At 45.3% G+C, this 13720-nt stretch overlaps 1 protein-coding gene across 3 annotated transcripts in view; it reads left to right on the top strand.

The window, feature by feature from the left end:
• The window catches only part of SRCAP (Snf2 related CREBBP activator protein), a 38121-nt gene that overhangs the window by 21346 nt on the left and 3055 nt on the right, over window positions 1-13720 (top strand). For 2 of the 3 annotated variants that reach the window (XM_080678310.1, XM_080678311.1), the window contains exons 23-33: window positions 430-615; window positions 830-1096; window positions 1667-3141; window positions 6711-6973; window positions 7113-7315; window positions 8853-9022; window positions 9171-9367; window positions 9462-9576; window positions 9787-9906; window positions 13201-13395; window positions 13536-13619. In XM_080678310.1, coding sequence (XP_080534436.1) covers window positions 430-615; window positions 830-1096; window positions 1667-3141; window positions 6711-6973; window positions 7113-7315; window positions 8853-9022; window positions 9171-9367; window positions 9462-9576; window positions 9787-9906; window positions 13201-13395; window positions 13536-13619 — 3275 coding nt within the window. The remainder of the gene's footprint in view (window positions 1-429; window positions 616-829; window positions 1097-1666; window positions 3142-6710; window positions 6974-7112; window positions 7316-8852; window positions 9023-9170; window positions 9368-9461; window positions 9577-9786; window positions 9907-13200; window positions 13396-13535; window positions 13620-13720) is intronic. The other variant, XM_080678312.1, reaches the window with a different exon arrangement.

Raw genomic sequence — 13720 nt, 5'->3', positions numbered from 1 at the left:
CAGCCTGTGTGTTTCTTTCCCTAGTATTTGGTGGGTGGGGCCAAAGAGAATGATTGGAACAAGTTTTTTATAAAGATAAGGATGAGGTCATTTTATTTATTTAAATATATTTTTATTGATTTCGGAGGGGAAGGGAGAGGGAGAGAGAGAAACATTAATAATGAGAGAGAATCATTGATCAGCTTCCTCCTGCACACCTCACACTGGGGATTGAGTCTGCAATCTGGGCATGTGCCCTGACTGGGAATCGAACTGTGACCTCCTGGTTCATATGTCGATGCTCAACCATTGAGCCGTGCTGGCTGGGCTGGATGAGGTCATTTTAGAGACATTATCTTCTCTTGATTCTCTCTCTCTCTCCTCTAGCCCTTGCCTCTTTGCCTCCCTCCGGCTGATAGCTGCTTCTCTTTCTCTCTTCCCTTAACCCAGGGAATGTGGTGCACCTGGTGTCAGCAGGGGGGCAGCACCACCTCATCAGTCAGCCTGCCCATGTGGCCCTCATCCAGGCCGTGGCCCCGACCCCTGGCCCCACCCCTGTCTCTGTGCTGCCTTCTTCGACCCCCAGCACCACCCCTGCCCCCACTGGCCTCAGCCTTCCGCTTGCTGCTAACCAGGGTGAGGCTCCTGGCCTTCCTACTTAGCTCTTGCAGGCCTTGGTCCTTCCAGGCATGTCCTGGGCTACTGTCTGTCCAGCCTTCCCTCAGTATTGTTTTCCCTTGCTGGTGTCTCCAATATCTGTCTGCTTCCCTCTCCTGCCCCTGGACTTCTTCCATCTTTTGGGTCTCTTGTTTCTTTTCTACCTTTCCCTCAATGTAGCTTCCTCTTGCAGTGCCACCAACCATGGTGAATAATACAGGCGTGGTGAAGATTGTAGTGAGACAGGCCCCTCGGGATGGACTGACTCCTGTTCCTCCATTGGCCCCAGCACCCCGGCCTCCAAGCTCTGGGATTCCAGCTGTGTTGACTCCACGGCCCACATTAACCCCTGGCCGGCTACCCACACCTACTTTGGGTGTTGCCCGGGCTCCCATACCCACATCCACTCTGGTGAGGCCCCTTCTCAAGCTGGTCCAGAGTCCTTCGCCCGAAGTCAATGGTGAGTCAACGTGGCTGAGGCCAGAAATGTTTATTAGGGTTGGAGATAGAATGGCCCCAAGGGTTTCTTTCTTTTTTTTTTTTTTTTTTTTAATACATTTGTATTGATTTCAGAGAGGGAGAGAGAGAAACATCAATGATGAGAGAATCATTGATCGGCTGCCTCTTGCACGCCCCCTGTTGGGGATCAAGCCCACACCCCGGACCAGGAATTGAACCGGGACCTCCTGGTTTATAGGTTAACGCTCAACCACTGAGCCACCCTGGCCGGGTGCCCTATGGCGTTTCTGTGACAACAGATCCCTTCATTATCCAGCATACTGACTTGCTGTGCAGTGGGCCCCAAAACTGGGCTGCCGACCCTTTGCCTAATTCCAACATACATTTATTGGACTCTTGGAGGGAAAGGATATGTTAAGTTGCCAGATTCCTTGATTCTTTGATCTCATGGTGTGGGAGTGAAGGTTTTCTGGGAAACAGGTGAAACTTGCAAGTAAGGGAAGGGGTGGGACAGGATAATAGAAGGAGCAAGAAAAGAATTTTGGGCCTAACTCATCCTCTGTCTCCACAGCTTCAGCAACTGGAACTGCTCCCTTGACCATCTCTTCTTCCCTTCCTGTGCCATCCTCACTCCCTGGGCCAGCATCTTCTCCAATGCCAGTTCCCAACTCCTCTCCCCTTGCTAGTCCTGTGTCCTCTACAGTCTCCGTTCCAGTGTCATCTTCACTCCCTATCTCTATCTCCACCACGCTTCCTGCCCCAGCCTCAGCTCCACTCACCATCCCAATTTCAGCTTCCTTACCTGTTTCGGCTTCAGGCCCAACTGTGTTGACCACTGTGACTCCAGCAATGGCACCTGTTGTCTCAGCGGCTCCTGGACTTCCCCCTTTGGCACCAGCTGGGGCTTCCCCATCAGCATCAGCCTTGACTCTAGGTTTGGCCACAACTTCATCCCTGTCCCCATCTCAGGCACCTGGTCATCCTCTGTTGTTGGCTTCAGCCTCTTCACATGTTCCAGGGTTGAATTCAGCTGTGGCCCCAGCATGTTCACCTGTCCTGGTGCCAGCTTCTGCTATGGCTAATTCTTTTCCGGCAGCACCAAATCCAGCTCCAGCTCAGGCTTCCCTTCTGGCTCCAACACCTTCTGCATCTCAGGCTCTAGCCACCTCTATGGCTCCCATGGCGGCTCCACAGACAGCAATCCTGGCTCCTCCAGCTCCTTCTCTGACTCCTCTTCCAGTCCTGGCTCCATCGCAGACTCCAGTTCCAGTGCTGGCTTCATCATCTACTCCAGGAACTCCTTTAGCCTCAACATCTTCCCTGGTGCCAGTCCCAACTGCTGTGTTGGCTCCGACATCAACTCAAACTATGGTACCAGCCCCGATTCCGTCACCTCTCCCAAGCCCGGCTTCTACACAGACACTGGCCTTAGCCCCAGCTTTAGCATCCACTCTTGGCGGCTCGTCTCCATCTCAGACACTATCTTTGGGAACAGGGAATCCCCAGAAGCCCTTTCCAGCTCAGACATTGTCATTGACTCCAGCATCGTCCCTAGTACCAGCTCCAGCCCAGACACTGTCTTTGGCACCAGGACCACCACTGGGTCCAACTCAGACGCTGTCCCTGGCTCCAGCACCCTCTCTGGCTCCTGCTTCTTCGATGGGCCCAACCCCAGCTCACACTTTGACTTTGGCTCCGGTATCATCATCTGCTTCACTCCTGGCCCCAGCTTCAGTGCAAACACTGACCTTGAGCCCTGCCCCAGTTCCAGTGCCCACCTTGGGCCCAGCCACAGCTCAGACTCTGGCACTGGCCCCAGCCTCAACACAGATCCCAGTTTCCCAGGCATCCTCCCTTGTGGTTTCTGCACCTGGGGCCGCTCCCTTGCCCATCACCATGGTATCCCGGCTGCCTGTTTCCAAGGATGAGCCTGAGACACTGACATTGCGCTCTGGTCCCCCCAGCCCTCCCTCCACTGCTACCTCGTTCAGTGGTCCCAGGCCTCGACGCCAGCCCCCACCACCACCTCGTTCCCCTTTCTATCTGGTAAGTTTTACTGCCTCAAAAGAGAGGGAATGGGAAGTTGAGTTTCTTTGGAATGTTGATAGAATGGATGGAACAGAATAATGTCACTTTTATCTTGGTAAATTACAAAGTCTAGTTTTGTGGACCTGATACTTCAGTGCCATTGGACAAGTTCTTTTCCCTGAGCTTGTATTCTTTTCTGTAAAATGGGAATAATCATGTTCTACTTTTCTTATAGGGGTAATTGAGGACCTAATGTGCTTTTAAAACTCTTATTCACTGAAACGTTGAAGGCCTTATTGTTATCACTGGTCTCTTTCTTCTTGCTTACTCTTTTGAGTTAGTGTTGGCATTTAATTGCCTCATTTTACAGATGAAGAAACTAGCCTATTAAATGATGTTATAAATGTTACACAGCTTGTGAGAACAGAGATGTGCTGACTCCATTGCTTTCTCCTCTTCCCCACAAGAGGCAGTCCTCAGAGACAGAAAGACTTATTTTCTTCAGTTGCTGAAACTATTACCATCATCAAGTATTTGAACTTCTAAGGGAAGGATGACACCATGGAATGCAGTTCCCCAAAGGTCATCATCTGACTTTGATGGCCATTTCTTAAAGTTTTTACCTCCATGGTGATTAAGTGGCAATAAAAGAACTCTGGCCCTGGCTGGGTGGCTCAGTTAGTTAGAATGTCATCCCGTACACCAAAAGGTTGCGGGTTTGATTCCCAGTCAGGGCACATACTGGTTGTGGGTTCAATCCCTGGTCAAGGCACATATAAGAGGCAACCAATCAATGTTTTTCTCTCACATCGATGTTTCTCTCTCTCCCCCTCTCCCTTCCTCTCTCTCTAAAACATCAATAAAAGCATATCCTCGGGTGATGATTTAAAAAAAATAGAACTGTTCCCTATGTTCCCTATCCCTTCCTTAGCTTTCTGGTAGCCATTGTTTTTCTGTCATATAAATAGTTCCGTATATGTGTGGTTAAGTTAAACTTACAACTCAGATTCAAGTAAATAACCCAGGAACAAATTTGAAGAAAGATCTAGTGAATCCCCCCAGGCCTGCTTATCTTTTGCTCATTCTATTACAGAGCTGCTGCTTATTCTTTGCCTCAGCCTCAGTCTCCCACCCTCTCTCAGTGCCACTAACTCCACCTTTTGTCTTTCTGGTACTTCAAGGTTGGTCTGGCTTGTTGGAAGTAAAAGAGAACCTAGATCTTAGCCCAAGTGTGACAGCCCATGGTCTATGCTAAATTTTGGTTGCTGTGCAAGTAGATAGCAGCTTTTTGACACTATTTTTTCCTTAAACAGTTTGAAATATGTCACATACCATACAGTTAATTCATTTAAAGTACACAAATTCAGTGGCTTTTATTATATTCACAGAGTTGTGCAGCCATTACCACAGTCTTACTTTGGAACATTTTTATGGCCCTAAAGAGAAACTTCACACCCTTAGCCATCATCCCTGAACTTTGCTATCTCTCCTAGCCTTCAGCAACTACTTATTTATTTTCTGTCTTTATAGATTTGTCTATGAAGTCACATAATATATGGCCTTTTGTGATTGGCTTCTTTAACTTGGCTTAATGTTCCTGAGGTTCATTCATTTTATAGCACATATCAGTACTTAATTTCCTTTTATTGTTAAATATTCCATTTTATGGATATAGCACATTTTCTACACTCATCAGTTGATAGGGACAGTTGAATTATTTCACTTGTTGGCTGTTATGAATAATGCAGTTATGAAATAAGATCTTGTGTCTTTTCATGTTTTCCATTATATTGGATGTATGTATACCTAGGACTGGAATTGCTGGGCCATATGGTAACTATGTTCAATTGTTTGAGGAACTGCCAAACTGTTTTCCAGTGTAGCTGTACCATTTTATAGTCCCACCGACAGCCTGTAAGGGTGGTTCCAGGATCTCCATATCTTTGACAACACTTGTTATTTGTCTTTTTTATTACATTCTAGTGTGTATGAAGCAGAACCTAATGGTTTTGATTTGCATTTTTCTGATGGCTAATGATGTTGTGCATCTTTGAAGTGGTTGTTGACCATTTGTGTATCCATATAAAAGCCAAGCAATCAGAAGGATGGGTTGCTATGACGCAGCGGCCAACCAGGCCAATTGGGCCCCAATTGGCCGCCCCCCACCAGCCCGGCCCCGATCTGCCCCCATCAGGGAAGGCCAGCTGGACCCTACCCATGCACGAATTTGTGCACCGGGCCTTTAGTCTTTGAAGAAATGTCTCTGATCCTTTGCCCTTTTTAATTGGGTTATTTATTTTTATTATTGAGCTGTAAGAGTCCTTTATATATATTCTAGATACAAGTCCCTTTTCAGATACATGATTTGCAAATCTTTCCTCTTTTGCTACTATTTGAGAACTTGCGTGGATTGATTTTTTGCTGTTAGAATGCTTTCTCACTTAGATCACAAGGAGCCAAGAGGTTAAGCTTGATGTAGCCATCAAAAAAGGAGATTTGGGCCCTGGCCAGTGTGGTTCAGTTGGTTGGAGCATTGTCCCATACACCAAAAGGTCGCGGGTTCGATTCCTGGTTTGGGCCCATACCCAGGTTTGGGTTCGATCCCTGGTTGGGGTGTGTACGGAAGGCAACGGATCGGTGTTTCTCTCCTCTCCCTCCCCCCTTTTCTCTCTGTAAAATCAGTGAAAATAAAATCCTCGGGTGAGGATTAAAAAAATTTTGGGGCACTTCTGTTTTTCAGGACCATTTTCTGGGATCCATTCTGTTAACAGATTTATTGAGAGCCTACTTTGTGCCAGATACTGAGCTAGGTAGTGGCTGGTTATAGTTAACAAGATCAGATAGGGTCCATGATATATGGGCCTTAAATTTAGTGGGTAGAAGGCATTAATCAAAGGTATCCCCTTCCTTTTCTTACAAAGTAAAATTGCAAGTGTAGTAAGTGCTTAAAAATACATATATAGAGAGAGGTGGTTTTATAACCTGTGAAACTGGAAGCACAAGATATGGGAAAGGATTGGGTCAAAGTCATACAGATATATCCTATCTGCCAGGCACTCCCCTTTTCTCTCTTAGAGTGATGATATCTAAATATCTGGTTATGTTCCCATCCCAATTCATTCTAGTCTGGCCCTTGGCAGAAACCTGCTGTGGATTTGATTAGTCTTTCTGTATCCTGATCAGTGATTTGAGGAAGGCTTTTAATACTTATTTTTGATATACTGCAAGAAGATAAATTAATTGAATTTTTTGGAGTTAAATGTTATATAGGAAAATTTGCACAAACCATCTATTTTATAAGATTTTTGGAATGCAGATCTTAAATTTGAATATTCAGGCATTCTGCTTTGGTGGCATACAAGGAAAGATCAGTTTTCTTTTGCAGAGAACTTATTTCACTTAAAAATTGTGAAAGGAATAATGCCCTTTATTGATGATTTGGAAAATTAAAAACATAATGTATTTTAAAATCTTAGGTTCCCATAGATTATGTTTAATTGTGGGAGGAACTGTCAAGTTTTCTATGAGGACACTGATTACTTTTTCTGTGTTTTTTTTTTTTTGTTTTTTTTCTCTCTCATCCCCAGGACTCTCTAGAGGAAAAGCGAAAACGACAGCGGTCTGAACGCCTGGAACGGATTTTCCAACTTAGTGAGGCTCATGGGGCCCTGGCACCCATGTATGGGACTGAAGTCCTGGATTTCTGTACCTTGCCCCAACCTGTTGCCAGCCCCATCGGCCCTTGTTCTCGCCCCAGCCACCCCACCTTTTGGACTTATACTGAGGCTGCCCGCCGGGCTGTACTGTTTCCTCAGCAACGCCTAGACCAGCTGTCTGAAATCATTGAGAGGTTGGCAGGACTAAGTGCTCATGGGAAGAGGGTCTTGGGGCTTCTGAGTGGATGTAGTGGTTAGGGATGTTGAAGGTGCTATCTCTTGGGACTCTATAGAGTTTCATCTTTTATACTGCTTGCCTTCTTCCTTTTGCAGGTTCATCTTTGTCATGCCTCCTGTGGAGGCACCTCCCCCTTCCCTGCATGCCTGCCACCCACCTCCTTGGCTGGCCCCACGTCAGGCAGCCTTCCAGGAGCAATTGGCCTGTGAGCTCTGGCCCCGGGCTCGTCCTTTGCACCGTATTGTGTGTAACATGCGCACCCAGTTCCCTGACTTGAGGCTTATCCAGTACGATTGCGGTGAGTTCATTGACCAGTGAGGGTCCCTTGACCTCTTTTCCTCTTTTCAGGGATGTTGTACATAAGATCTTGGTAGATTTCATTAAACATTAGACAGTTTTTTTAGGTTATGCTTATGGGCAAGTTGGAGAATTGTAGACATATGATGGATTCTTAGCATTCATGAATTTGACTTTGATGAAAGTTGAAAATGTGTGTTAACTTATTTATTTGTTCAGTGATTATTTTGTGAACATCAGTTTTGCTAATCATTTGGGGTTCAGTGGTGAACAAGATAGCACAGCATGGAGTTTTCAAATTAATGCTATACAAGACTGCACAGTAAATAGTAAATTTTGTTTTGTGAAAAGACAAGAATCCTTACCTTTTGGTTAGAGTCCTGTTGATTACAATGCATTAGGCTGCAAGTAACAGAAAACCAAAAGTGAACATTTATTGTTGACTAAAGAGCAATTCTGAGAATAATGGTGTGTTGTTGGTTCAGCAGATTAGTGGTATCTTCATCAATCCAGGACCTTCTTGTCTTTCTACCATCCTTAATTTTTATCTTTTTATTCTCATGCTTATTTCTTCATGGTCAGAAGATGGCTGCCGTAACTCTAGGGAGCACACCAAATGCTCTGAGTAGGAAGCCAGGGGTTGAGACAAAAGACTCCTAGCAAATCTTCTTTTCTGGGAAAGAAAGCCCTCCCAGTTGACTTTGCTTCATAATTCATTGGCTCAAATTGGGCCATAATGCCCATCCCTGGAGCAATCACTGTCAAAAGGAAATGGCAAAAAGGAACTCTGGCTTATTTAGGATCACTCATGAGTTGTCTTCTGGGTTGGGTTGAGGCTTGCCTTGCCAGGTGTCCACAGTGTTATTCAGGTTCTGTTAACCAAGAATGGCTTTTTGTCACAATCCTGCACAGATATTTCTATAGTAACATGTTTTGGAGATTTCCTAAATGTCTTATAAGAAAGTGAGCAGAATTTTTATTACTATACGCAATATATATTTTAGTAAAAAAAAAAAACCCGTTTGAAATCATTCAGAATAGATGAATTCAAAGTCTTTGTTAAAGTGTTTCAGACTGATTTACTAGGAAAGTTTCAGAAGTTAATTCCATGTTTGATGGGACATTGAACTAAGATAACCTAAGATCTTGCCTTTATGGTTCTGATCTCGGTGACCTTCAATCCCTGTCTGTAAACCATGAATAGGGATTTGTTGATAATTTATTTTGTGAATCTGTCCTGTGATTCAGCTGGTATAATTCATTGTAGTACTTGAAAATTTCTTGCTCAAACACTACTGCAGATTCCTTTCCCCCTCTGAGGGTGTATATTACCCTACCCCTAGTAAGACTATGGAGGTTAAATCCAAGACAGAAGCAGACTGAAGAGGAGAATCCTTAGGGAAAGAAAATAGGTTAATTCAGATTTTTTGGTATCCTGTGCTAATTGAAATCCTGGCCTAAAATTTTGGTTACCATCCAACTACAGGCTTCCAGTGTTGTTTATAGCTAGCTCCCTGCACCCCTTCATATCTCTTCAGGAAAGTTGCAAACGTTAGCAGTGCTGTTGCGACAGCTCAAGGTGGAGGGCCACCGAGTACTCATATTCACCCAGATGACCCGGATGCTGGATGTACTGGAGCAGTTTCTAACCTACCATGGTCACCTCTACTTGCGTCTGGATGGGTCTACTAGAGTTGAACAGAGACAGGTAATCCAGTCATTGCAGCCCTAAGAGACTCACCTCAGCTTCTGTCTCCTTTTTCCAGGCCTTGGGGTCCAAGAAGGGGCCCCGCTAAGCCTTGGGTCTATTTTGGGGGATTTCTCCAATGTTATCTTTTTTTTCCCTTTCCCTCTAGGCCTTGATGGAACGATTCAATGCAGACAAACGTATATTCTGCTTCATCCTTTCAACTCGGAGTGGGGGTGTGGGCGTGAACCTGACGGGAGCAGACACTGTTGTTTTTTATGACAGCGACTGGAATCCCACCATGGATGCTCAGGCCCAGGATCGCTGTCACCGAATTGGCCAGACCCGAGATGTTCACATCTATAGGTATTGCCTAGTCTCCCCTACCTTGCTTCCCCTGTGCTGGAAGGATTTTATTGATGTATTTGGCTGTTTACCTATGGCTTTCATCAACCCCTAGGCTTATCAGTGAACGGACAGTGGAGGAGAACATCCTAAAAAAGGCAAATCAGAAGAGAATGTTGGGAGACATGGCCATTGAGGGAGGCAACTTTACCACAGCATATTTTAAACAGGTACTACTCTCTTCCGGCCTATGGAGAATAGAACTGCTTTGCCTGTAAGCATTACTCCTGCTTATGAAAGAGGATGCTTTGACCTCTACAGACCTGCATCTTCAACCAGTTGCACCTGATACTTCTAAGAACCATCATCAGATTCATAGTTGTAGGCCTGGGACCAGCATTCCATTGACTCTGACGTTTTTTCTCCTATTCTTTCCAAAGCAGACCATCCGAGAGCTGTTTGATATGCCCCTGGAGGAGTCATCTGGCTCCTCTGTACCCTCTGCCTCTGAAGAGGAGGAAGAAACTGTGGCCAGCAAGCAGACCCACATCCTGGAGCAGGTGAAAAAAGTGGGCGGTCCCTAGAGGAGAGCTAATGGTTACAGTGTGTGTTGTCTTTGGATCTGTTGAGTTTGTCCAGAGGGAAAGAACTATTTCTGCTGCTTCTCAAATTATAGTTGGCCTTTGATAGTTGTGAATAGATTGTTTTCTATGGTTTCATAGAAAAAAGACAGGATTTAGTTTTTATTTCTAACTTTTATTTCTAAGTTTAAAAAAAAGCAGCAGTGCTTTTTTTAAAAAACAAAACATATATACATATTTAAATATGTTTTTATTGATTTTAGAGAGGGAGGTGGGAGAAAGAAAGAGAAACATTGATGTGAGAGAGAAGCATTGATAGGATCAGCTGCCTCCTGCATGCACCCCAATCCAAGCTCGAGCCTGGAACCCGGACATGTGCCTGGACTAGGACCAAACCAGCGACCCTTCAGTGCATGGAATGACCACCAACTGAGCCACACTGGCCAGGGCCAGCAGTGCTTTTTAATAATAGTATTTGTTTAATAATAGTCTGTTTAATCTTGAGCCTTACTTTCCATTTTTCTAAAATGCTAATGACAAGGAAGTAACTAAGGTTAAATGACATTGTGGATTAAGAAGTGCTTTGTTGCCCTGCTGGTATGGCTGTGGTTGAGTGTCGACCTATGAACCAGGAGGTCACAGTTCGATTCCCAGTCAGGGCACATGCCCAGGTTGTACACTTGATCCCCAGTAGGGTGTGTGCAGGAGGCAGCCGAGCAATGAATCTCTGCATCATTGATGTTTCTATCTTTCTCTCCTTCTCCCTTCCTCTCTGAAATTGATAAAAATATATTTCTTTTTAAAAAAGAAGTGTTTTGCCCTAGCCGGTTTGGCTCAGTGGATAGAGCAGTGGTTCTCAACCTTTCTAATGCCGCGACCCTTTAATACAGTTCCTCATGTTGTGGTGACCCCCAACCATAAAATTATTTTCGTTGCTACTTCATAACTGTAATTTTGCTACTGTTATGAATCGTAAGGTAAATATCAGTGTTTTCTGATGGTCTTAGGTGACCCTACTAGCGGTTGTAGAGCCGCTAGAGCCTAAGACCGCTGCTGTAGAGCCTAAGACCATCGGAAAACACAGATATTTACATTACGATTCATTAACAGTAGCAAAATTACAGTTATGAAGTAGCAACGAAAATAATTTTATGGTTGGGGGTCACCACAACATGAGGAACTGTATTAAAGGGTCGCGGCATTAGAAAGGTTGAGAACCACTGGGATAGAGCATCGGCCTGCGGACCAAAGGGTCCCAGGTTTGATTCTGGTCAAGGGCACATGCCTGGGTTGCAGGCTCAGTCCAACATGCAGGAGGCAGCCAATCAATGATTTCCTCTCATCATTGATGTTTCTCCCTTCCTCTCCCTTCCTCTCTGAAAGCAATAAAAATATATTTAATAAAATAAAAAATAAAGAAGTGTTTTGTGCACGGGTAGAACTCATTTTCCAAACATTGTTGCATAATAGAATCTCTTGGAAGGCTTTTAAAAGGATTGATTCCTGGACCTCATCTAAAAATCTAAATCATTTTAGGAGGTGAAGTCTGATCATATGCATTTTTTCAGAGCTCTTCAGAAGTGAACATGTTTAGGAACTACAGATATAGCGTGTCATGGAAATGTTTTTCTCTACCTGGTGTCTTCTCATGGTTGACCCTACTCTAGGCTACTTCCTTCAGTGACTTGGGTATAAGCTCCCATCATATCTCAAGGGAAAGATTAGATGTGGTTAGTCTATTGCCATGAGACATCTCAGTATAAAGAAAGAATTTTGTTTTTGAAACTTTCTGCCTTTTAAAAAAAATCTTCATTGTTGGAAGTATTACATATGTCCCCTTTTCCCCCCATTGACCTCTTGTAACCCACTCCCCTTCCCGTTCCAGGCTTTTACTACATATAGTCTGTGTCCATGGGTTATTCATATCTATATATATATAAAAGCCTAAGCGACCTTTATGACCAAATGACCGGTTGCTATGACGTGCACTGACCACCAGGGGGCAGACGCTCAACACAGGAGCTTCCCCCTGGTGGTCAGTGTGCTCCCATAGCCAATTTCTCAAGGCCCCTCCCCCTCTTGCCCGACCCGGCCCTGATGGGCCCGGGTTGGGGGTGGGGCCAGCCAGCCAACTTCCCGAGGCCTCTCCCCGCAGCTGGCCTCAATCGTTGGCCAGGTCAAGGGACCCCACCCGTGCACAAATTCATGCACTGGCCCTCTAGTATGCATGTAAATTCTTTGGTTGATCTCTTCCCATCCACCCACCCTCCCTGCTGTTCCATCCTGTGTGTACAACTGCATTGCTTTGGTAACTTTGGGGGCCCAGATGAGAGTTGAGTTCTGTTACTTATATATATAAAAGCCCAGCAACCAGAACAGCAGAACGACCCATGGCTATGACGTGCACTGTGGCAGCCAACCAGCCTGATCCAGGCCCTGGATTGGCTCCCCCCTCCACCCTGATTGGGGGTGGGGCTGGCCAGCCAACCACCCAGCCCCTTCCCCTGGCCAGCCTGGCCCGATGGGCCCCCATCGGGGCAAGCCAACCGGACCCCACCCATGCACAAATTCATGCACCGGACCTCTAGTAATGTTATAAACCTGGTTTGGTATAAATGTTTTTTTGTTGTTATTGTTTTAAATCTGGTCTGTGACCCAGACAATATTTAATTTATTCCAGAATCTACCATGTAGAGTGAAGAACCAATTTAGTTGTCCTTACAATAATGATATCACTTTTTTTTTTAAATATATTTTATTGATATTTCACAGAGAGGAAGGGAGAGGGATAGAGAGCCAGAAACATCGATGAGAGAGAAACATTGATCAGCTGCCTCCTGCACACCTCCCACTGGGGATGTGCCCGCAACCAAGGTACATGCCCTTGACCGGAATCGAACCCGGACCCTTGAGTCCGAAGGCCAACGCTCTATCCACTGAGCCAAACCGGTTTCGGCTAATGATATCACTTTTATAGCACTTAATAAATTATAAACATATGGTATGTTTAAATACAGTAAATGCCTCTGGTTAAGCAGGCAAAGGGCTTTGATCTCATTTTACAGATGAGAAAACTGCTCCTTAGAATTTAACTGGCTTGTCTATGAAAAAAAGGCAAAGACAGAACCATGACTGGGACCCAGAGTTTTTGAGCCCAGTGCTTTTTTGTTTCCTTATTTTGTTGTAAACTTGGCCTCAAATTTTTGCCAGAATCAAATCACAGGATGTAAAGTTTGTTAATTCTCATGGATTTTCTTTCACATGCCCTTGCAGGCATTATGTCGGGCAGAAGATGAAGAGGATATCCGTGCAGCCACCCAAGCCAAGGCTGAACAGGTTGCTGAGCTTGCAGAATTCAATGAGAATGATGGGTTTCCTGCTGGTGAGGGAGAGGAGGCTGGTCGGCCTGGGGCTGAGGATGAGGAAATGTCCCGAGCTGAGCAGGAAATTGCTGCCCTTGTCGAACAGGTCAGTGTTGGACCCACTAGTTCTCAACTCCTTCCTCTGGACTCTGACCCTCCTGTCTTCCCTGGTAAAAATAATCACAGCTGATGAGTGGGCCCTGGGCACCAGGTCCCTCTGTTCATCACCACTCTTCCTCCCCACAGCTGACCCCTATTGAGCGCTATGCTATGAAATTCCTGGAAGCCTCATTGGAAGAGGTGAGCCGAGAGGAGCTCAAGCAGGCAGAAGTGAGTAGTTCTAGGAGTTGGGGTTGGAAGTGGGAGGCTACTGTTTTCTACCCACCACCACCTTGAGTGCCTCTCCCTGACAACCCTGTGGGGTCTGTTGT

This window comes from Plecotus auritus (assembly GCF_963455305.1).
Source record: "Plecotus auritus genome assembly, chromosome: 7".
In the NCBI taxonomy this organism is placed as follows: domain Eukaryota; kingdom Metazoa; phylum Chordata; class Mammalia; order Chiroptera; family Vespertilionidae; genus Plecotus; species Plecotus auritus.
The sequence above is the reverse complement of the archived record's forward strand: the minus strand, read 5'-3'. Positions and strand labels throughout refer to the sequence as shown.